The 25,268-nt window shown below is 44.0% G+C and overlaps 1 protein-coding gene across 10 annotated transcripts in view; it reads right to left on the reverse strand.

The window, feature by feature from the left end:
• The window catches only part of CUNH18orf63 (chromosome unknown C18orf63 homolog), a 321,901-nt gene that overhangs the window by 78,535 nt on the left and 218,098 nt on the right, over positions 1-25,268 (reverse strand). For 9 of the 10 annotated variants that reach the window (XM_073589993.1, XM_073589985.1, XM_073589984.1 and 6 more), the window contains one exon: positions 1,888-2,071. The exons of the other annotated variant lie outside the window; for it this stretch is intronic. In XM_073589993.1, the coding sequence (XP_073446094.1) occupies positions 1,888-2,071 (184 nt within the window). The remainder of the gene's footprint in view (positions 1-1,887; positions 2,072-25,268) is intronic. 10 annotated transcript variants of the gene reach the window in all.

Here is a 25,268-nt window from a genome sequence, read left to right on the forward strand (position 1 = left end):
AGATACACACAACCATATTTGAATGTCAGTCATATTATCACTCAGGGTGTGTTTCCATGGTCTGGATTGCCGGCGGTTTGGACACAGCGGAAATCCCGCTCTACCCAAAGCGCCACCCCCCTTTCTACTCATGGTGATTCCGCAAGTGTTCATTGAACACTTGCAGAATCACTGCATCGTATCCATAGACTATTATTAATCTTGCAGAGATGGAGGGTCTCCACAATTTAACTAGACATGCTGCGTTCTATAAAGATGCGCCGCATGTCCAGATTCATGGGTGTGTCACCCGCGTTTTAGTACGCATACTGGAGACGGGATTTCTTAAAATCCCCTCCACTATACTGTAACATCTGGACACACTGGATTAAACGCTGCAGCTGTACGCAGTGTTCAATCCGCAGCTTAGGCTGGTTTCACATTTGCGTTTTTTAGCGCTGGAAAAAAACGCTAACCTGCGCATGCGTTTTTTCCCCTATCTTTAACATGGGTGCGCATACTTGCGCGCTTGTAAGCGCATGTATGCGATTTTCATGCGCTGCGTTTTTTTTGGGGTGTGCGATTGGATTTTCCAGACGCATCATGTTGCATTTTTTGGCCCTGCAAAAAAGCGCATGCGCACATATGCGCACGTTTTGCGCTAAAAAGGGCCATTATAGCCTATGGATGCGCATATGTGCGCACTGGCATGCTCATGTAAGCGTTTTTTTGCATATGCGTTTTTTTTTTTAACCATGGAATTTAGGGGTTTGAGTTAGAGTTAGGGTTAGTTAAGGGGGTTTAGGGTTAGGGTTAGGGTCAGGGTCAGGGTTAGGGTTGGGTTTTGGGTCAGGGTTAGGGTTTAGTATGGTTTGGTTAAGGGTTAGGGTCAGGGTTAGGGTCAGGATTAGGGTTAAGTATGGTTTTGTTAAGGGTTAGGGTCAGGGTTAGGGTTAGGGTCAGGGTTAAGTATGGTTTTGTTAAGGATTAGGGTCAGGGTTAGGGTCAGGATTAGGGTTAAGTATGGTTTTGTTAAGGGTTAGGGTCAGGGTTAGGGTTAGGGTCAGGGTTAGGGTCAGGGTTAGGGTTAAGTATGGTTTTGTTAAGGATTAGGGTCAGGGTTAGGGTCAGGATTAGGGTTAAGTATGGTTTTGTTAAGGGTTAGGGTCAGGGTTAGGGTTAGGGTCAGGGTTAGGGTTAAGTATGGTTTTGTTAAGGGTTAGGGTCAGGGTTAGGGTTAGGGTTAGGGTTAGTTAGGGTTTAGGGTTTGGGTTAAGTATGATTTGGTTAAGGGTTAGGGTCAGGGTTAGGGTCAGGGTTAGGGTTAGGGTTAGGGTCAGGGTTAGGGTTAGTAAAGTCATGGTTTGGGTAGTGTGAGGGGCCACCTAAAAATGTTGGAAAAAAACGCAAACGCGGTAAAAACGCGCTAAAAACGCATACAAACGCATAAAAACGCTGCGTTTTTTTCATGCATGCTCATAAAAATGCTTGAAAAAAACGCAGCAGTTGTATGCTTATGTATGCGTTTTTTCAATGCGTTTTTATGCGGGAAAAACGCGCTGCAAAAAAAAGCAAGTGTGAAACTAGCCTTATCCTGATGTAATCTGGACCGTGGAAACACACCCTAAGGCAGCTTATGGATACGATTGTTTTCAGTGGGAAGCACTACACTTTTAACATCTCATAAGCAAAATGCATGACATAGAAATAGTACAGATGTGGAATACAAGCTTCTATAAAAAAATGTTTTCTTGTGATGATTTCCGTTCTTTTCATTAATGTCACAATGTTTTCAGTGTTTATAAGTTGACATAACCTAGGTTAAAAATGTGTTTTCTATTTGATTCAAGTGCCCCCTTGTGGCTGCATTCAGCAACTCCTATCCATATGCCAGTCAGTTTGTGATACCTGTATTAGAGGTCTTGACAATTCTTTAACTGGATAAAATGGAGTTTTAGTCATGTTTACTGGAAATCCACACAGATGAGGCATTTTAGACTTGAGGTCATCAACAAAGGTATTCGTAACTCTAGTTAAATCTACTCGTGGAAAAAACTGAATAGGCTGGCTTCTCAGGCAAATAAAAGGATATCTGGATCTGAAGGTTAAGGTTGAACAGTTGTACCCATGAACAATGATATCAAGTGAACAATTAATAAGTTTATATTGAAAAAAAGGAAACTGAAGCATATGTTTAAAATCCAACTTTTCTTAAAAAAACAAAACAAAACAATGTGTCATCTGCATTCAAAAAATGTACCAAGTTACAAAACAGGTTGAGCTTAATTTAGTCATAGACTAAATTATTATTTGTGCAGTCTATATGTTTATTGCCTGCAATATTGAAGAACTGCAATATCCCAGCTATAAGCAGCTCCATGCTGTCTCCTACACCGATAAGTGCAGTAAACTAGAAATTGCTTGCAGACTGTGCTCACAATAATCTTCCAGATCCTATACTTGGGTAGGGTAGAAGCATTAGAAAAAATAAAACAAAAAACTTAAGTCCACACAAAAATATTTTCTCCAATTATCTTTTGGTAGTTTATTGTATGTTCACACTGAGTCACTGAGTTTTTTCAGGGGTTTGTAAAGCAGAAACTTTCAAACTCTTCAATGAAAATTGGTGCTTATTAACTCCATGTGGTGTTTGGAGAGTTTCTGCTTCAAAAACTCCTAATACTCAGTGTGAACATACCTTTAACCCCTTAAGAACAGAGCCATATTTGGCTTGAATGTCCAGTTCCCATTTTCAAAACCTGACATGGTGATTTGGCTGTGATTACACTTGCGGGAAACTCGCACCTCAGTATCTGGCACTGCAGCCGGCACTCGGGACCGGCGTGTGCAGCTGCATAGAAATACACGCAGCCGCACACTCCGGTCCAGAGTGCCGGCGGCAGTGCTGGATATTGAGGTGCGAGACTCATGCGAGTTTCTCGCAAGTGTGATCCCGGCCTTTACATGGTAGTAGCACTGGAATGCTTCAACTTACCCCACTGATTCAGAATTTTTTTTTCTATTAAAGATTTATGCTAGTTGTAAATTTAGGTTGTTTTTTTTTTTTTTTTTTTTTAAGAAAATATCAAATTTAAAACGTAGGAAAACTTGCTATTATCAAACTTTGAGTGTTTATACCATTAAACTACATAATCAAACCATGCAAACTAGTTACTGATCAACATTTCTCATACCTCTATTTTGCACCAGCATCATTTTTCAAATGTGTTTTTAATTTGTTAGAATGCTAGAAGGGTTAAAATTTAGCTTTTTTATATCTTCAAAGATATTTACTAATCCAAATTTCTTTTACAGACCTATTCAGTTTTGAAGTGAATTTGAGAGACTTATGTACTGAAAAACCCATAAAAGTGACACCAATCTTGAAACCGCACGCCACATAATATTCAAACTGCAGTTGGGAAATTTGCTAACCTTTCAGGTGATTCACAGGAATTTAAGCGAAGTGGAATGAAAAATGTTTTGGGTTTTTTTTCAAAGATGTTGCTTTAGTCCCAATGTTTTGATTTTCACAGGGGGTAATAGGAAAAAATGGACCCCACAATTTGGTATGCAATTTCTCACAAATGTGGGAAAATATTTCAAGTGTGGTTAAAACGGTTGTCAAGTGTTATTTGATTTCTGAAGTGGAAATTTGGCTGAAATAAATTGCAACCACCATGTCGCATTTGCAAGAACCCATTCTGGATGCTAAACTCCTGAAAGATTTCAGCTAGGTGTATGTTAATCATTATCAAACCTCAAGTACATCACAGGATTTTATTACATTTCATATGATAATGAAAATTAAGTTTTTAAGTTTTTTCAAGTAAAATATTAATTTAGCCCCATATAAATATTTTTTTAACAATGGTAATAGGAGAAAATGACTGCTGTTTGGACACACAGAAGTGTTCATAAGGAGAAAAGCACTTTGAGTTTTGGAGCACAAATTTACCTAGAATAGATAGCAAATTCCAGGTCACATTTGCAGAGCCTTTGCGGCAATACCCTACATGTGATTGTACACTATTGTTTGAACACACTGCAGGGGCTCAGAAAGGAAAGAGCCCCAGTTGGCTTTTGAAATGCAGATTTTGTTTGAATGGATTGTCATAACCATTAGCAGAGCCCCCCTAAGCACTAAAAAACCACAGGTGACCCCATTTTGAAAACTACATCACTTAGGCCGGGATCACACATGCAAGGAAAATGGCCGAATCTCGCATGTTAATACCCGGCACTGCCGCCGGCACTCGGATTGGAGCGTGCGGCCGCATAGCAACACATGCAGCTGCAGGCTCTGCTCCTCGGCCTTTTTGTCTAAGATCAAGTGTAGTATCTTTCGAAAAGGCGGCTTTGGCTTCGGCCGCCTAAGTAGAATCGATACAATATGCACACTGGGGTTTTGGTCATCAGGATCCTCTGACCCCTAACTCGCCTCTTTCAGGCGGTGAGTCGACAGTTGTAGATTCCCAGCTTTGCTTGGGTGGCAGCCTGGGCAGTAAAAAAAAAAAAGTAAAAGCCCCATAAAGGGACTAGGTAAAAAAGGAAAATATAAAAAAAGTAAAAGAAAACTGATGTTGATGATGATGATACATTTTTATATAAGAAAATAATATAAACAAAAAAAAGTACATGTTTGGTATCGCCGCATCCAGAACAATCCAATCTATAAAAGTGTCATTCTAAAAAAACCACCAAGGTTAGGATAGAAAACATTGGGAGAAATAATAAAATAATTAAATGGTGAGTGACGAAGGACGCTGTTCCGAAACGCGTGTCAGGGAGTGCTCCGCACACCGGTGGCCTGCCTCAGTTACATTCAGGTATACTATTTAACCCATTTTTGCTCAGCCTATTTATTTCAGTGGGGAGGACTTCCATCTATGGTTTTTTGTATATATGACCTGCTGCCATTTTAATTGATCCTGTGGTGAATATTTACCAACGGTGCAGTGTCATAACATTTTTTTTTTTTTTTTTATGTACTTCCTTTTATGGCTATTCAGCAGACAGTTTAGGATAAGGCCACCATATATATGTACATATACCTATATAACACATTTAATCACTGCTATTTCTTTGATTTTTTGTATATGTATATATAATGCATATGTTTTAGTGTGTGGACACCCTTTTGTGCTTTTGCACTAATTTGCCATATTTTGCATTAATAAAGGCATTTTTACTTCACTCTTCCTGCCTCCCACATTATATATAATATATATATATACACTCACTGGCCACTTTATTAGGTACACCATGCTAGTAACGGGTTGGACCCCCTTTTGCCTTCAGAACTGCCTCAATTCTTCGTGGCAGAGATTCAACAAGTGCTGGAAGCATTCCTCAGAGATTTTGGACCATATTGACATGATGGCATCACACAGTTGGCGCAGATTTGTCGGCTGCACATCCCTGATGCGAATCTCCCGTTCCACCACATCCCAAAGATGCTCTATTGGATTGAGATCTGGTGACTGAGGAGGCCATTTGAGTACAGTGAACTCATTGTCATGTTCAAGAAACCAATCTGAGATGATTCGAGCTTTATGACATGGCGCATTATCCTGCTGAAAGTAGCCATCAGATGTTGGGTACATTGTGGACATAAAGGGATGGACATGGTCAGCAACAATACTCAGGTAGGCTGTGGCGTTGCAACGATGCTCAATTGGTACCAAGGGGCCCAAAGAGTGCCAAGAAAAAATTCCCCACACCATGACACCACCACCACCAGCCTGAACCGTTGATACAAGGCAGGATGGATCCATGCTTTCATGTTGTTTACGCCAAATTCTGACCCTACCATCCGAATGTCGCAGCAGAAATCGAGACTCATCAGACCAGGCAACGTTTTTCCAATCTTCTACTGTCCAATTTCGATGAGCTTGTGCAAATTGTAGCCTCAGTTTCCTGTTCTTAGCTGAGAGGAGTGGTACCCAGTGTGGTCTTCTGCTGCTGTAGCCCATCTGCCTCAAAGTTCGACGCACTGTGCGTTCAGAGATGCTCTTCTGCCTACCTTGGTTGTAACGGGTGGCAATTTGAGTCACTGTTGCCTTTCTATCAGCTCGAACCAGTCTGCCCATTCTCCTCTGACCTCTGGCATCAACAAGGCATTTCCGGCCACAGAACTGCGCTCACTGGATTTTTTTTCTTTTTCGGACCATTCTCTGTAAACCCTAGAGATGGTTGTGCGTGAAAATCCCAGTAGATCAGCAGTTTCTGAAATTCTCAGACCAGCCCTTCTGGCACCAACAATCATGCCACGTTCAAAGGCACTCAAATCACCTTTCTTCCCCATACTGATGCTCGGTTTGAACTGCAGGAGATTGTCTTGACCATGTCTACATGCCTAAATGCACTGAGTTGCCGCCATGTGATTGGCTGATTAGAAATTAAGTCTTAACACACAGTTGGACAGGTGTACCTAATAAAGTGGCCAGTGAGTGTATATATATATATATATATATATATATATATATATATATATATATATACACATATATATACACACACACACACACACACTAGATTATGGCCCGATGCGATAGCATCACACCTCTTGCCATGTTAACCCTCAACACACACACTCCTCTCACCTTTCACCATCTCCACTCACTCTTTCACTCCACATACGACCCCTTCTCTCACTCCGTCTCTCATACTCACGCCGTCATCACCGCTGCTCCACGATCCCCGACATCATCTTCCGCCGGCGCCATCCTGGATCCAGACGTTGTCCACGCCGGCGACATGTTCTTGCGGCAACGCCATCTTGAGTATCGTGAAATCCCGCGATAGTCAAGATGGCGTCGCCGGAAGAACATGTCGCCGGCGTGGACGACGTCGGGATCCAAAATGGCGTCGACGAAATCTTGCGAGTTTTCGCCGACGCCATTTTGGATCCCGACGTCGTCCTCACCGGCGACATGTTCTTGCGGTGACGCCATCTTGACTATCGCGGGATTTCGCCGATCCAAAATGGCGTCGCCGCAAGAACATGTCGCCGGCGTGGACGACGTCGGCATCCAAAATGGCGTCGGCGAAATCTCGCGAGTTTTCGCCGACGCCATTTTGGTTCCCGACGTCGTCCTCGCCGGCGACATGTTCTTGCGGCGACGCCATCTTGACTATCGCGGGATTTCGCCGATCCAAAATGGCGTCGCCGCAAGAACATGTCGCCGGCGTGGAGGACGTCTGGATCCAGGATGGCGCCGGCGGAAGATGATGTCGGGGATCGTGGATCAGCGGCGATGACGGCGTGAGTATGAGAGACAGAGTGAGAGAAAGGGTCGTATGTGGAGTGAAAGAGTGAGTGGACATGAGTGGAGATGGTGAAAGGTGAGTGGAGTGTGTGTGTTGAGGGTTAACATGGAAAGAGGTGTGCGGTGACGTCACCGGTTACAACTGGACGGAAGTTGTTACAACCGGAAGTTGCTTAGGGCATTTATTATTATATAGATATATATATATATATATATATATATATATATATATATATATATATATATATATATATATATATATATATTAGTGCATCCTCATTGTACTTATTGTGATACTAGGCCAGGTGGATTATAGATATACCTTGTAACTAACCACATCCTCTATTAAGTGTGTGTTGAATAAACTGATGGTTAAAATACGCGTCATATGGCCTAGTATCATAACTATTTATCAAACCTGGGCAGGTGAATACACATATGATGTTTAACCTGCAGCGTCGCTTCAGTACCAATATATTTCACGCAGACTGTAGCGATGCTGCAGTTTAACTCGTATGTGTATTTACCTGCCCAGGTGAGAACATGAATTCAGAATGCGATATTTTGGGCGTACTCAATTCAGCACGACACTAGGCATGGGGATTGTAGAAGCTGTATAAACTTTATTATCTCTACAGTATCGGTTAAAACTCAAGACAGTGGTGATCCTACAAATAATATTTATAGTCACATGGTCCATTGTAATACCGAATGATGGCTGCATCCCCAAAGCACAATTTTTAACTTCAGGTCATGTGACAAATATTATTTGCATTATCCACCGTAGCTGCAAATTGAACACAAACTGTTGAGTTGATAAAGGTCAAACAAATTGTGTGTATGTATAGTCACCTATTCAGGAGTGAAAGTCACTGATGTCCCATTGGTGGTGTGTGTTGCAAGATTTTTATCTAGAATTTCTTTTGTGAAGACAAAATGCGCAAAAAAAAGCAAACTCATTGAAAACGCATGCAAACGCTGCGTTTTTTGGCTTCATGCGCACGAAAATGCTGCAAAAAAAATGCAGTGCTTACAAGCGTTTGTATGCGTTTTTTCAATGTGTTTGTGTGCGCAAAAACCGCTATTGTGAAACTAGCCTATGCTTTATCATCACACCGCTTAGAAAAAGTGAATAAAATGCGATAAAGACTGCAGAGCTCCCAGGTAAGTTAAGCTCTGCACAGTCTTTATTATTGTTCACTTTGTTTATGTTCTTGTGTTGGTTTCCTCTGGCATTTTGAGTAATTACTCACCACTCACTAGCTTTAGAATTGGCATGGTTTCTCACACATGTGTGGACTTTGTTACATCACCCTTTATTTATTTTTGCATCATCCTGGTAGCTGTGGTGCCCTCTTTTTCTCACTAATCGCTGTCTCCACCATGCAATCCATTTTCATGTGTACTCTTTAAATACTGTTTTTGTACATTGTTAATAAACTTTGTTTTATATCTATTTGGCTTTCTGGGCATCTTCTATCATATATTCAGTCTTGCTATTGTTGCACTATAACCTTCCCACATTATCCTTACTTGAGACAGGGTCTCTTGACTATATACTATTATTTTCCTGTTTGTTTCTTTTTTTAGGCTCATATATGTTTCTATAAATTAATCACAGAATTGTTAACCCACAAAGTACTGGCTATAAAAATAGCATGGCCCAAATTAAAGGATGCATATAAATAAATATCCTGAGTAAACGGATATAAAGTGTAAAAAATGTGCAAAATAATTTAAACACAAGACTGATAGTGTTAGAACATGTCACCAAGTAAAGCAGCAATAATCAAAACAAAGGCTGGGATCACACATGCAGAAGCTGGGAGCACGACTGAGGCTACCTTGGCTTCGGCTGAGGGAGACGACTTAGTCCCCGACTCTCACTGTGGCCTTCTGGCTAAGAAGGTCGGGGAATGGTTTTGGGGACCTTTCTCCTGTTGGAGAGGGTTTTAAGAGACCAGCATCCAAGTGCACTTTTTTGTGGCACCATTAGTCACTTTAGCACACTCTGGATTTGCCGCTACAGATCCGCAAGTGATTTACAGTACCATGATAACCTATGTAAAAAAAATTGGCTGTGCACATGCTGCGGAAAATTCCACACAGAATCCGCAGCGGATCAATTTCCGCAGCATGTCAATTCTTTGTGCAGATTCCGCAGCGTTTTTACACCCATTCCATTACAGAAATCCGCAGGTGTAAAAACGCATGCCAAATACGCACAAAATACAATAAATCCGCAGGAAATCCGCATAAAAAAGTGCGGCTTTTGAACTGCGGATTCTGCCAAGAGATGCAGAGTCCGCGCGGAAAATTCCGCTCAGCAATCCGCAACGTGTGCACATAACTTCAAGAAGTTTATTAACCCTTCAGGTGCTTCACATGAACTGAAGCAATGTGGAAGGAAAAAATGAACATTTAACTTTTTCACAAAATTTTACTTTGACTCGCCTTCCGAAGAAGCAGTGTGAAACGTTGGGACAGAGTGACGCCCCGGATATCCACGTGCAAATAACTGGTAATATATGCCCGATTATCGCTGTATCATGTACACCCGATTTGTCAGTAAACGCTATTCCATTCATCCACTTCACAGCAGCCACATGAAAATGGTGAACACCTCTCTGAATGTTATCCCCTGTTGACTATACAGGATATGTATTGTATACAGCCCATGTTAGCACAGGCTTAATGTCTCAGTGACACCTTTGATTATTTCATTTTTACTAATTGCTGCCTCACTGTTATATTTTCTGACACTTCATAGCAGCATTTCTCATACCTCTATTTTGCATCAGTATCATTTTTCAAATGTGTTTTTAATTTGTTAGCGTGCTAGAAGGGTTAAAATTTAGCTTTTTTTATATCTTCAAAGAAATTTACTAATCCAATTTCTTTTACAGACCTATTCAGTTTTGAAGTGAATTTGAGATACTTACCGTATATACTCGTATATAAGCCGAGATTTTCAGCCCATTTTTTGGGCTGAAAGTCCCCCTCTCGGCTTATACTCGAGTCATACCAGGGGGGGGGGGGGGGTTGGTGGGGGAGGAGGGAACGGGGGCATCAGGTCATACTTACCCCCCTCCTGGCGCGCTCTCTGGTGCCCCCTGCTTCTCCCAGTGTCAGGCTCCTTCCTTCAGCGGTTACATGGTACCGCTCATTAAAGTCATGAATATGCACATATTTATGACTTTAATGAGCGGTACCATGTGACCGCTGAAGGAAGGAGCCTGAGACCGGGAGAAGCAGGGGGGCTGCAAAGACCGCGCCAGAAGGGGGTAAGTATAAGCTATCCCAGGTCCATCGCGTCCTCTGTCTGTGATGTTCAGGTCAGAGGGCGCGGTGATGTAGTTAGTGTGCGCTGCGCCCTCTGCCTGAACGTCATTGACAGAGGGAGCCGAAAGACAGAGCGGCGCGCAGCCATGGAGCGGGGATTGGTAAATATCGCTAGTGCCGGGGTCCTGAACCAGCGGTGACATCAGAACTGGGACCCCAGCGACGAGAGGGGAGTATGTCTTTTTTTATGTATTTGCAGCGGCAGCAGCATATGGGACATAATTATGAAGCAGCAAATGGGGGCATAATCTATGGAGCAGCATAAGGGGGCATAATTATGGAGCAATATATGGGGGCATAATCTATGGAGCATCTTATGGGGGCATAAACTATGGAGCAGCATATGGGGGCATAAACTATGGAGCAGCATATGGGGCAGCATATGGGGGCATAATCTATGGAGCATCTTATGGGGGCATAATCTATGGAGCATCTTATGGGGGCATAATCCATGGAGCATTTTATGGGGGCATAATCTATGGAATATCTTATGGGGCCATAACCTTTATGGGGCAGCATATGGGGCATATTATTCTGTGGAGCATCTTATGGGGGCATTAACAACCTTTGTGCAGCATTATATGTGTTGTATTTTGTATGGAGCATCTTATGGGGCATTAACCTTTGTGCAGCATTATATGTGTCGTATTTTGTATGGAGCATCTTATGGGGCCATCATGAACTGTATGGAGCATTATATGGGGCTCCTGATTCAATATGGATGCTCAAAAACATTTAACCTACTGATGTCTCAATTAATTTTACTTTTATTGGTATTTTTTTATTTTTGAAATTTACCAGTAGCTGCTGCATTTTCCACTCTAGGATTATAAGCGAGTCAATAAGTTTTACCAGATTTTTGTGTCAAACTTAGGGGCGTCTGCTTATACACTAGTATATACGGTATGTATTGAAAAACCCATAAAAGTGACACCAATCTTAAAACCGTACGCCACAAAATATTCAAACTGCAGTTCGGAAATTTGTTAACCTTTCAGGTGATTCACAGGAATTTATGCAAAGTTGAATGGGGTTTTGGCGCTTGTTAGTATGCCAGGTGGCTCATATAGTCATCTGGTGGAAAACATGGCCCCTCCCAGGATCGACGCCATTTGGCTGGGTAAGTTTGAAAGCCCAAGGTGTGAAATGTCCTAGGAGTGGTGACCCTGGGGTGCCTTAACCCCTTCCTGACCAATGATGCCTACGTAGGCGTCATGAAAACCTGTGCCAACAAGACCAGTGACGCCTATGTAGGTATCATGGTATAAATCACGCTCCTGCGGGTCGGGTGACCGGGGTCACTGAAAGGTCACCCGACCCGCAGGTACAGGACCCTTTGGGCTTTGCTCCCCCATGGCTACAATCGCTCTGATTGGCTGTTGAAAGTGTAACAGCCAATCAGTGCGATAGTAATATTTAATCAATGAAATTTAATGAAATCGTACAATCCAGCCATGGCCGATGCTGAAATATCATCGACCATGACTGGAGACAGTTATCTGAACCCCCCCACGACTAACGGGGTTGATCTTCCCCTGCCACCGACTGACGGCAGCGATATGCCTCCATCAGCATCTGCTCCCCCTCCCCTCCCCCCTGCCTTTCGATCACCTCCCCTCCCCCCGGTACCCTCTGAGTCCCGGTGTCGCTCCCGGTGTCCCTCCACCATGGATCATGGGCGCCGCCATCTTCCAAAATGGCGGGTGCATGCGCAGTTCGCCCGTCGCAGATTCTATTCATTTTGATCACTGTGATAGGATCTATCACAGTGATCAAAATAAAATAAATCACCCCCCTTATCACCCCCATAGGTAGGGACAAATAATAAATACAATTTTTATTTTTCTGTTAGGGTTAGAATTAGGGTGACTGTTGGAATTAGGGTTAAGATTAAGGTTAGGGGTGCGTTGGGGTTAGGGCTTTGTTGGGTGTTAGGGTTGGAGTTAAAATTGAGTGGTTTCCACTGTTTAGGCACATCAGGGAGTCTCCAAACACGACATGGCGCCACCATTGATTCCAGCCAATTTTGCATTCAAAAAGTCAAACGGTGCTCCCTCCCTACCAAGCCCCGACGTGTGCCCAAACAGTGGTTTACCCCAACATGAGGTATCAGTGTACTCAGGAAAAATTGCACAACAACTTTGGGGGTCTTATTTCTCCTGTTACCCTTGTGAAAATAAAAAATTGTGGGCTAAAAAAAACATTTTTTGAGGAAAAATATGATTTTTATTTTCACGGCTCTGCGTTATAAACTTCAGTGAAGCACTTGGGGGTTCAAAGTGTTCACCAAACATCTAGATAAGTTTCTTGTGGGGTCTAGTTTCCAAAATGGGGTCACTTGTGGGGGGTTTCTGTTTAGGCACATCAGGGGCTCTGCAAGCGTAATATGACGCCCGCAGACCAATCCATCAAAGTCGGCATTTCAAAACGTCACTACTTCCCTTCCGAGCCCCGACATGTACCAAAACAGTGGTCCCCCCCCCACATATGGGGTACCAGTGTATTCAGGACAAACTGGACAACAACTTTTGGGGTCCAATTTCTCTTGTGAAAATAAAAAATTGTGGGCTAAATTTTTTTGAGGGGAAAAAAATTATTTTTTATTTTCACGGCTGTGCGTTATAAGTTTCTGTGAAGCACTTGGGGGTTCAGAGAGCTCACCACACATCTAGATAAGTTCCTTGGGGGGGGGTCTAGTTTCTAAAATGGGGTCACTTGTGGAGGAGCTCCAGTGTTAAGGCACACAGGGGCTCTCCATATGTGACATGGTGTCTGCTAACGATTGGAGCTAATTTTCCATTCAAAAAGTCAAATGGCGCTCGTTCCCTTCCGGGCCCTGCCGTGCACCCAAACAGTGGTTTATGACCACATATGAGGTATCGGTGTACTCAGGAGAAATTGCCCAACAAATTTTAGGATCCATTTTATCCTGTTGCCCATGTGAAAATGAAAAAACGGAGGCTAAAAGAAAATTTTTGTGAAAAAAAAAGTACTTTTTTCATTTTTACGGATCAATTTGTGAGGCATCTGGGGGTTCAAAGTGCTCACTATGCATCTAGATAAGTTCTAGTTTCCAAAATGGGGTCACTTGTGGGGGAGCTCCAATGTTTAGGCACACAGGAGCTCTCCAAACGCGACATGGCAACCGCTAAATATTCCAGCATATTTTCCATTCAAAAAGTCAAATGGCGATCCTTCCCTTCCGAGCCCTGCAGTGTGCCCAAACAGTGGTTTATGACCACATATGAGGTATCGGTGTACTCAGGAGAAGTTGCCCAACAAATTTTAGGATCCATTTTATCCTGTTGCCCATGTGAAAATGAAAAAATTGAGGCTGAAAGAAAATTTGTTGGAAAAATTAAAATGTCCATTTTTTCCTTCCACGTTGCTTTAGTTCCTGTGAAGCACCTGAAGGGTTAATAATCTTCTTGAATGTAGTTTTGAGTAGCTTGAGGGGTGCAGTTTTTAGAATGGTGTCACTTTTGGGTATTTTCTGCCATATAGACCCCTCAAAGTGACTTCAAATGTGAAGTGGTCCCTAAAAAATATGGTTTTGTAAATTTTGACCCTTATAACTTCCTAACAAAAAGTTTTGTTTCCAAAATTGTGCTGATGTAAAGTAGACATGTAGTAAATGTTATGTATTAACTATTTTGTGTCACAACTCTCTGGTTTAACAGAATAAAAATAAAAAATTTGAAAATTGCGAAGTTTTCGATTTTTTTTTCTCAAATCAACGCAAAAATTATCTACCTAAATTTACCTCCAACATGAAGCCCGATATGTCACGAAAAAAATCTCAGAATCGCCAAGATCCGTTTAAGCACTCATAAAGGGACACTGGTCAGAATTGCTAAAAATGGCCTGGTCATTAAGATCAAAATAGGCTTGGTCATGAAGGGGTTAAACTCACTGGGCCTGGAAAACCCATGAGTTTTAGCACTGCAATTCAACATTTCTTACTTTTTAAGCACACACCCTTAATCCGGGCCTTCTGGCTAGGAAGGGGAATTTTTAAATTCCCGGTGGAAGGAGCGGCCAACATTATGTTGAGGAAACCTTCACAAATAACTTATTTCTTTTTCACTGTGTTCACTTTTTCACGTGCGTCTTGTCACTTGGATTTATTGGATGGGTTCCCTTCTGATAGGTATGGGGGGGGTGATTTTACTTTGATTGGAGGCTTGATTGCAGCATTTAGGGGTGGCGCTGACATCGCTCCTGGCTGTTAGTGCAGACGTTTGGCCACTGGCAGAGCTGAGCTGCTGCACTGATCAGGCAGGAAGTGCAGATATTTCAGCATCTCCTACGCGATCATGCTGTGACCAGTCAGTCAGATTGACCGATCACAGCGATCTAGGTGCGGGCACCAACAGCATGGGTCCCCACACCTCTTCCCATGTCTCTCAGCTGTCACAGAGAGCTGTCAGTACTGAACTGTCACTGCGTATTAACACTAAGGGGTTAAAATCCACTAGATGGTTTAAGAAAAAACAAGATTATGTTCACATGCCAATGAGGTGCTTGGAGTACTGTGGGTGAGTGAGGCCATGCATTCCAATGTACCCTTAAACTGGTTCAGAATCTGTGGGAAGAAGGATTCAATGAACTGCGTGGCTGTACCCACCAAGCTCTGAACACCTCATTTACATATAAATATAAAAAATGTTTTTCTAAAACTATCTAGTAAATTTTGAAACTAAGGCCAGGATCACATTACATGCAGCCGCAGCTCCGGTCCTGAGTGCTGGCGGCAGCGCCGAGTGTTGATGCGAGAGACTCGTGCGAGTTTCTAGCATCACACACGGTACTGTGATCCCGGCCTCAAGGTAAGCCTTCCTGTTAATGCACAATCTCAACCCCTTTACCCAAGAGGGTGGTTTGCATGTTAATGACTGACAATTTTTACAATTTTGACCACCGTCTCTTTATGAGGTAATAACTCTGGAATGTTTCAATGGATTCCGAGGATTCTGAGAGTTTTTTTCGTGACATATTGTACTTCATGTTAGTGGTAAAATTTCTTTGATATGACTTGCGTTTATTTGTGAAAAAAAATGAAATTTGGCGAATATTTTGAAAATATCGAAATTTTCCAAATTTGAATTTTCATGCCCTTAAATCACAGAGATATGTCACACAAAATACTTAATAACTAACATTTCCCACATGTCTACTTTATATCAGCACAATTTTGGAACCAATTTTTTTTTGCCAGGCAGTTATGAGGGTTAAAAGTTTCTCATTTTTACACCACCGGGTTTTTTTTTTTTTTTTAGGGACCACATCACATTTGAAGCCACTTTGAGGGGTCCATATGATAGAATATACCCAAAAATGACACCATTCTAAAAACTGCACCCCTCAAGAAGCTCAAAACCACATTCAAGACGTTTATTAACCCTTCATCTGCTTCACAAGAATTTTTGAAATGTTTAAAAAAAATGAACATTTAACTTTTTTTCACAAAAAATTTATTTCAGATTGTAATTTATTTTTACCAAGGGTAACAGGAGAAATTGGACCCCAAAAGTTGTTGTGCCATTTGCTCTGAGTACACTGATACCCCATATGTGTAAGTAAACCACTATTTGGGTGCATGGCAGAGCTCGGAAGGGAAGGAGCGCCGTTTTACTTTAACGCAAAATTGGCTGGAATTAAGATCAGACACCATGTCGCGTTTGGAGAGGCTCTGATATGCCTAAAGAGTGGAAACCCCTCATAAGTGACACCATTTTGGAAGCTAGACCCCCAAGGAACTTACCTAGATGTGCGGTGAGCACTTTGAACCTCCAAGTGCTTCACAGAAGTTTATAACGTAGAGCAGTGAAAATAAAAAATCATTTTTTTTTTCCCTCAAAAATAATCTTTTCGCCCCCAATTTTTTATTTTACCAAGGGTAACAGGAGAAATTGTACCCCAAAAGTTGTTGTGCAATTTCTCTTGAGTACGCCGGTACCCCATATGTAGGGGAATACTACTTTTGAGGCACAGTGCAAAGCTCAGAATGGAAGAAGCGCCATATTGGAGTTCAGATTTTGCTGGAATGGTTTGAGGGTGCCATGTCATGTTAACCCCTTAGTGACTGGGCCAATTTTTTAAATTCTGACCACCAATGTTACTTTATGTGGTGATAACTCTGGAACGCTTCAACAAATCCCATTGAATTTGAGACCGTTTTTTCGTGGCACATAATTTATGATAATGGTAAATTTAGGTTGTTTTGTGATTGTTTATAAAAAATATCGGAAACTTGACAAAAAATTTCAATTTTCAAACTTTTAATGATTATCCCTTTAATCCAGATGGTCATACCACACAAAAATATTAATAAATAACATTTCCCACATGTCTGACTTACAGCAGCACCATTTGTAAAATACTAATTTATTTTGTTAGCCAATTAGGATGTTTAAAAATGTAGCAGCAATTTTTCATTTTTTCAAGAAAATTTACAAAATTTATTTTCGAGAGACCTATCCTTGTTTGAAGTGACTTTGGGGGTTCTATATATTGGAAAACACCAAATGTGATACCATTTTAAAAACAGTACCCCCTGACAGATTGAAAACTTCTGTCAGATAGTTTATTAACCCTTCAGGTGATTTTCAGGAATTAATGCAAAGTGGTATAGCAGGAATGAAAAAATGTTTGTTTACCACCTAAATGTCGCTAACTTCTGAACTGACCGCTATAGCCGGGAGACTCTAAGGCCGCTATTTGGCCATGAACTGCTATGGCAAACATCAGGACCACACAATCATAGTCTGTGTGTCAATTATAATTAAAGCAGAAGCCCCTACAATCTATTAACCATTTATTTGATGTAGTCACTTAACAGCAGCAAATAATGGGTTAAACAGATATGGACGGTGTCAACACTGATCGTTTGAGATACAGCAAGTTGTCAGCTCTAGTGTACAGTTGACAGCTGCTGGATTGTCACCTGTATGAGGATGCCATTCTCTTATATTTCTGGTCAGCAAAAAGACGTATTGGCTGTCCTTAAGGGGTTAAACAGCAGTCAAAGAGGCAGCAACACTTACCTGCCCAGATCTTGAAACAAATGCACTACAGAGCCTATGCGGGCCTTTATTGTGCAATTGTAAACTGGGCAGTCACTCCCTCCTGGAATGGGTAGGTGGAGAGTGGCTGTTGATCTGGTATTTTTGCACCTGTGTTACTTACATCTTGCTTTATGGGCTGGCTGTACCCAGGCTGCACCCTGTAGTGCATTTGTTTCAAGATCTGGGCAGGTAAGTGTTGCTGACTTTTTGACTGCTGTTTAAAAATGAATTTTTGAAGACTGATTCTTCTTTAGTGGCTTTGCTATTTAATTTAATGCCATGCCACATTGGCAGAGCCCCTGAGGTGCCAGAACAGAAACCCCCTATATGTGAACTCATTTTACAAACTACACTCTCCAATGAATTATAGGGGTGTATTAACACCACATGTGCCTCACAGAATTTTACACCACTTAGCAGTGAAGAAAGAATTACATTTTTACCACTACAAAGTTGTTTTAGCCCCAAGTTTTTAATTTTTCTAAAGGGCCAAGGCTAGTTTCACACTAGCTTATTTTCCACGCAGCGCTCGGCGCCGCTAAGTCCCGCCCCCTGCCGGCTCCCTGCCCACCCCATCCGGTCATCGCCGCCTACTATCGCACACGGCTGCATGCGATCTGCGCATCCTATCTTTAGCATAGGGTGGGCAGACCGTGCGCTAGTAGGATTTTAGCATGCGCTGCGCACTTTTGAAGATGCGCCGGCGTGCGCCAAACGCACCATGTTGCATTTTGGCGCACATTCAAAAATGCGCAGCGCACGCTAAAATCCTACTAGCGCACGGTCTGCACACCCTAGGCTAAAGATAGGGTGCGCAGATCGCATGCAGCCGTGTGCGGTGCGATAGTAGGCGGCGATGACCGGATGGGGTGGGCAGAGAGCCGGCAGGGGGTGGGGCTTAGCGGCGCCGAGCGCTGCGTGGAAAATAAGCTAGTGTGAAACTAGCCTAATAGGAATTTTTTTTACAACAAACTGAGGTCCATTTTTTCCTGAGTGTGCCAATACCCTACATGTAATCGGGAAATATTTTTGAGGCACAGTACAAAGCTCAGAAGGCAAGAAGCACCAGATTTTACGGTTATGGTTTTAGCCAAAAATTTTACATTTTCACACAAGAAGTGGGTAAAAATCGCACCAAAATTTGTCCTACAATTTCTACTGAAAGTGGAAATACCCCATTTGTGGCTGTGCAGTACTACTTAGTCATACGGAGAGACTCTGGAGGAACTAAGCGCTATTTGCCTATTCAAGTGAATGGGTCTGTGCACGTCAGTGTGTTTCTACGGACTGTGTGTCCATGGGCAAAACACGCTGACATGTCCATTTTTTAATGTCAGCACGGGCCACAAAACGTCCTGCACATGTGCATACGCATAACACACATCTGTCATCTGTGTGACACGCATCGGCACGGGGGAAGAAGCGTTACAGTAAGCGCTGTTCCCTGGCGCTGGGTGCTGAACACGGCTCTTATCATTCTCCTCTGCTCTGCCGGCAATTGGAGCGAGCAGAGGAGAATGATGAGAGTTACATTTAAGTGATAAAAGAGGCAGCAGACGGTGGCTGATGGGGCCTACCCCTGCAGATGCTAATAACTGTTCAGCAGAAGCGGCTGATGGGGGTATTCATCAGCTGCCGCCTGAGCTATAAATAAATAAATGAAAAAAAAAAGATTTGGGTTCCCCTGTATTTTCAATAATCAGCCAGGCAAAACTCACAGCTGGGGGCTGCAACCCTCAGCTGTCCGCTTCAGCAAGGCTGGTAATCAAGAATAGAGGGGGTGCCCCCCCATTTTTTACAACCAGCCTTGCTAAAGCTCACAGCTGGGGGCTGGTACTCTCAGCCTGTTAAGGGGCCAGGGACATTGACCCCCCCAGCCTAAAAATAGCAGCCCACAGCTGCCCAGAAAGGACACATCTATTACATGCACCAATTCTGGCACTTTGACTGGCTCTTTTCACTTGCCCTGTAGTGGTGGCAAGTGGGGTTGATATCATCTTTGTATTGTCAGGTCACATTAAGCCCCGAGGTTAGTAATGGAGCGGTGTCAATAAGACACCTGTCTATTAGTGATGGGTAACATGCTTGGGTGCTCGTGGCACAGGTCGAGCAAATTGGAATGCTCGGGTGCTCGACCTGCAACGAGCCCAGTGTAAATCTATGGGAAACTCAAGCATTTTTCCGGTGCCATCTCCAACGGTCTGCAGAGGGACTAGAAATTGCATAAATCGATGGGAACAGCATGGGGAAGACCCATGGAAGCATTTCTGACTCAGGTCAATGCTGTGAACAATGCTGTCAGTCTTACACCACTTTTACATACAATAAAACATAAAAAAAACAAAACCAAAATGGATTTTCCTGGGAAATATGATAAGGAACATCCTTTCCAGGGTAATGACTTGTATATAAGGCAAACTAAATAAGCAAAAACGCTCCTCCACACCTTGGGCTATGTTCTCACGTAGTGTTTTTGATGCGTTTTTGAACTTTAGCATTGCTTTCAACCAATACAAATGCATTCACTGAGAAATGTCATTTTAACATTGTACAACCTTATCTGGCCATGTGGTGTGTGACATCATCAGAGACATCCCGTTTCATTTATGAAGGAGGGACTCAAAGTCACAAAGCCTATTTTTATAGGGCCATCAGGTGGCCTTTACTATTCTTAAAGGGCCAGCAATCGGCCCTCACTATTCTTAGAGAGCCATCAGCAGGCTATGCTTTGTTGTTCCCATTAAACAGTGGGTCTCCTATACTGTTATTGCATATGCAGTAAGTGGCAGGGCTGCTCAAAATCTGGACGCACTCCAATACAGAGACTCACAAGAGGGCCTCCTGAAAACAATTTTCCCATTATTAGGAAGTGGGTCTCCCATAGTGTTCGCCTATGCAGTGAATGCAAGGGCTGTCAAAAATTTGGAGGCACTCTAATGCCCCTTGGGAGAGACATGGAGGAGGGCCTAAAAAAAATGTTCCCATTAGAAAGGAGCGGGTCTCTATACTTGTAATGCCCATGCACTAAGTGTATGGGCTGACAAACATTTACCCCTGAGGTGTATACCTGAACGTACTGTATAACAATTTAACGGACATCATAAACACCATTTAAAACAATTATAAGGTGGTTGAGGATGAGGAAGACAACAGCAAATAGCCAAAACCAGGAAGCGTATGCCTATGTGTGGGTGTGAAGAGGTGCATGGGAGTAGACCTTCCAAAAAAGACGCTGGATTTGAGTTTATGCTGCTATCATTTGATGGTGTTGAAAAGTCTGGCCCAATCCAGCCCTTGTTCATTTTTATAAGTCAGCATTTTCAGATGACAGGCGGATGCGCTTATCAGTTATAATTCCACCAGCAGCACTAAAAACCCGCTTTGACAAAACGCTAGCGGCAGAGCAGGCCAGGACCTCAAAGGCGTAGAGAGCCAGTTCAGGCTACGTGTCCAGCGTGGATACCCAATAATATAAAGCACAGAGGAATCACGGGGGACTTTGGTATGTTCAGCAAGGTACTCCCTCAGGAATCTTCCCAAACTTTGCACTCCTTATGAGAGTACCCCATGCCGGAGGGTCTGAGAGAACTCTCCCAGAACTTTGACAGTGTTCCTCTGCTGGATTAGAGTTGCGTCTCCCTCACCTGTACTCCTTGGTTATCCAACGAACTGTGACCTCTCCCGCCAGCATTTTCATATGGGAATTTTTTTTTAATAATTCCGCAACAAGGACCTTCTGGTACTGCCCCATTTTAGTAGACCTGTCCGCCTCGGGAATAAGAGAAAGTTCTTCTTGTAGTGTGGGTCTAGAAGTGTCACCAACCTGTAATGACTGTCACCCAAAATTTTGAGAACGCGAGGGTCATGGGAAAGGCAGCGTAACGTAAACTTAGCCATGCGTGCCAGACTGCTAACAGGCAAGACTTTGGTGTCCTCACCAAGAGGACAACTTACCATGCTCTCCTCCTCAGGCCATCCACGCTGAACAGACGGTATGACAGTTGTGCAGGTAGTACTGTCTATAAGCACATGAAACTAGCTCCTGTTCTTCCTCATTGTCACCCAATCCATGTTGGGATGAGATGAGGCTGTGCGGTGTGTAATCATCCTGTGTGGTTCCTTGCTCCTTCTCACCATGCTCTGTTATGAACGGGTAGCAGAGGAGAAAATAAAAAAAACACAATCTAAGTCTCAGAAAACCAAAGAGGTTGGTAACTATGCAGACTGCAGATCCCGGATTCTAACCACACAACTAGTAGCAGTTGTGGAGCGTTCCTACGATGGTCCTAGATGCCTCGTCACAACCGGAGAGCTACATAAGCCTAAAGCAGGAAAAGAGGAAAACTAACTGCCCCAGAGCAGACCCCAAAGGAAAGACAGCCCCCCACATGTATTGATGGTGAAACAAGATGAAAACACACACAAAGTCAGGAAAATAGGTTGAGCAAACGATGGGGCCCGACTAACTAGAAAGGAAAGACACTGTCTGCAGTCTGCCAAAAAACCCTACATAATGTCCAACACAACTGATAGCAAAATTAACCCTGAAGTCACTAGACTTCTCCCACTATATCAGCACTCTGAAATATTCTGAGAGAGCAAAAAGAGGCCAATCTAACAAGGGACAAAAAAAAGGCAATTTGGCAAATAAGGCCTCTTTCACACATCCGGTTTTTGTCATCCGGCACGATGCGGCGAAATTTTTCATAACCGGATCCAGCACCGGATCCGGTTTTGTCCCATAAGCTTTCATTGTCGCCGCATCGTGCCGGATGGTTATGCGTCGTGTCCGGTTGTTGCCGGACACGGCATAAATTAGCCGTCCGGCATCTGCAAAAAACGTTCCCTGCAACGTTTTTTGTCAGCGCCGGACCGGCTTTTTCCACAGCGCATGCCCGGACTCTGTGAATGTTAACCCCACAAGTGCCCGGCGAGAGAGAGATCTCTGTCACCCGGACACTTGTAAGAGATCTCTCTCGCCGGGCACTTGTGGGGTTAACACTCACAGTGTCTGGGTGAGAGAGAGATCTCTCTGTGGGGTTAACCCCACAAGTGCCCAGCAAGAGAGAGATTCTCTCGCCTGGACACTAAGTGTTAACCCCCATGTCTCTCTCTCTCCACCCCCCTCTCCCCTCCCCTATCCTCTCCTCTCCTCCCCTCACCTCCCTTTCAGCAGCTGTCTCTCATCGGCTGCCTCTGTCCACCTCGTCCTGCGGCTCCTTTAATAACGTCGGAGCTGTATCGTCTCGCCGCATACACATCCGGTGTCACCGCTGCAGGCCGGATCCAGCGGCCCGGCTTTTCGCCGCACGCCGCCGGACCCCACACACCGGATGTGTGAAAGTAGCCTAAGAGTGGAAATTCAGCACAGCCCAGCCGGGCTGGCTGACCACACAAAAAACTGAAAAGACCAACAAGAGCAAGTGTGAAAATTAGTAAAAAAAACAAACTTATCTTGAAAGACTGGAACAGAGCTGAGTCCTACACCTGAGAAGCAGACTGAATCACCAGCAACAGGATAGGGCGTCGGCTGTCTTATATCCAGTCTGATACTCCAGAGATCCAATCATTACCTTCCTCACCAGGTGGCAGATCATTACCACTTAAACCAACCTCACTACCTCCCGTCACCACCAGAGGGATAACGGAAGGGGAACTCTCAACTGGTGGAGCAGAAAATGAGCTCATAACAGTGCTCCGCCAGCAATGCATCCTCTTTGATTGTGAGCAGAGAGTTTCAGAACACAAAGAAGCAGGATGGTGACGCTAATTATGGCATTGCCGCTCACCATCTTGGTGGAGTCCTCAAAGTTTTGGAGGACGGTACATATGTCTGATATCCATGTCCACTCCATAGGTCTTATGTGTGGAGTCTGAACTGAATACCGATGGCCTTGTTGATGCTGGTAGTCAACAACTGCCCTCTTCTGCTTATAAATCCTTCCCAACATCTGCAGTGTAGAGTTCCAATACGTGGTGACATCACACACCAGTTGGTGAGCTGGAAGCTGCAAACACTGCTGAAGAACAGCAAGGGCGGCGGAAGCTGTAGCCGACTTTCTAAAATGGGCACACAGGTGGCATTCTTTGACAAGCAGATTCGGCAGCTCCGGGTTTTGAGAAACCGCTGAACCACGAGGTTAAGCACATGGGCCAGGCATGGTATGTGTGTGAGCTCCCCTCAGAGCTGCTATCAGGTTCCGGCCATTGTCACACATGACCATGCCTGGCTGTAGGTTCAAAGGTGTCAGCCACAGATCTGCCTGCCCTTTCAGAGCTGTCCACAACTCTTCAGCATTGTGTGGTTTGTCACCAAAGCATATTAGCTTCAGCACAGCCTGTAGCTGCTTAGCTGAGGCAGTGCTTCCAGCTTGTGACTGATGTGGTCATTTCAGAGATGGAGGCTGAAGAAGAGGAGGATGAGGTGCAGGAGTTGTAGACTGTGGAGGCAACCCTGATTGACATAGTGCCCGCAATCCTTAGCGTCAGGAGGACATGTTCCATCCCAAGGTCCGACTGTGTCCCGGCTTCCACTATGTTAACCCAGTGTGTGGTCAGCAAGATGTACTGTCCCTGCCCACAAGCACTTGTCCACGTGTCCGTGGTAAGGTGGACTTTCCCAGTAACTGCATTGTTGAGGGCACGGCTAATGTTGTGGAACTCATGCTTGTGTAATGCAGGGATGGCGGCTGGGGATCGAGTACTGAGGTATGGCCAGCGCCATCAGGTTGCGGAAAGCTTCGGTTTCCATGAGCTTAAAAGGCAACATTTCGAGCACAAGCAGTCACGAAATGTGGGAATTTAGTAGTGTGGTCTCTGGGGCGTAGGCTGCGTCTTTGCACTTGAGTTCCAAGAACTGGGGTATGGACAACTTAATGCTGCGCTGGGACAAGGACGTGCTTGCCGATGGTGCTAGTTGAGTGTGTGCAATGACAGGTGCAGGGCAGGAGGCATCTTCACATGCACCATGGACAGAGGATTGGCTTGCATGCACAACAGTGGAAGTAGCAGTGGTGTCACCTGCAGACACTGTTCCTGGACCCTGGGGTTCGGTCCACAAAGTTGGGTGCTTTGCTGCTATGTACTTGATCATGCTGGTGGTGGTCAGGTTGATAGTTTTTCTACCCCTGCTGATGCTGGCCTGGCAGGTGGTGCAAATGGCCTTTTTGGGGTTATCATCTGAGTCTTTAAAAAAATAACCAGACTCAGGAAGACCTAACCGTTCTGGCAACCTCCGTCGTGTTGGTTTTATGGGGAATGGTGGCCCGCCTTCTGTCAGAAGCCACCAGACTGCTTCTTCCAGCCTGTTGGGGTGCTACTCCTCTCTCCCTGTGTGCTGCTGTCCTTGCTCTGCATGTCCTCCAGCCAGGATGGGTCAGTTACTATATCATCCACCACCTTGTCTTCCACACCCTGGTCCTCCTCCTGACATTCTAGCAATTGTCAATCATCATCGTCCACCTCTTGTGACACATGCGATCTCCCCTTGCCCCGCTTCAAGTGGACCGGGCGAGAGGCCCGAATCTATAAATGGAAAAGTGAACAGCTCTTCAGAGTGTCCAAGTGTGGGATCAGTTGTCTCCGGGCACTCGGCATGGGAGGATCAGGG

The sequence above is a fragment of the Dendrobates tinctorius genome, unplaced genomic scaffold (assembly GCF_039654945.1).
Source record: "Dendrobates tinctorius isolate UK_male_01 unplaced genomic scaffold, ASM3965494v1 ptg000115l, whole genome shotgun sequence".
Lineage (NCBI taxonomy): Eukaryota > Metazoa > Chordata > Amphibia > Anura > Dendrobatidae > Dendrobates > Dendrobates tinctorius.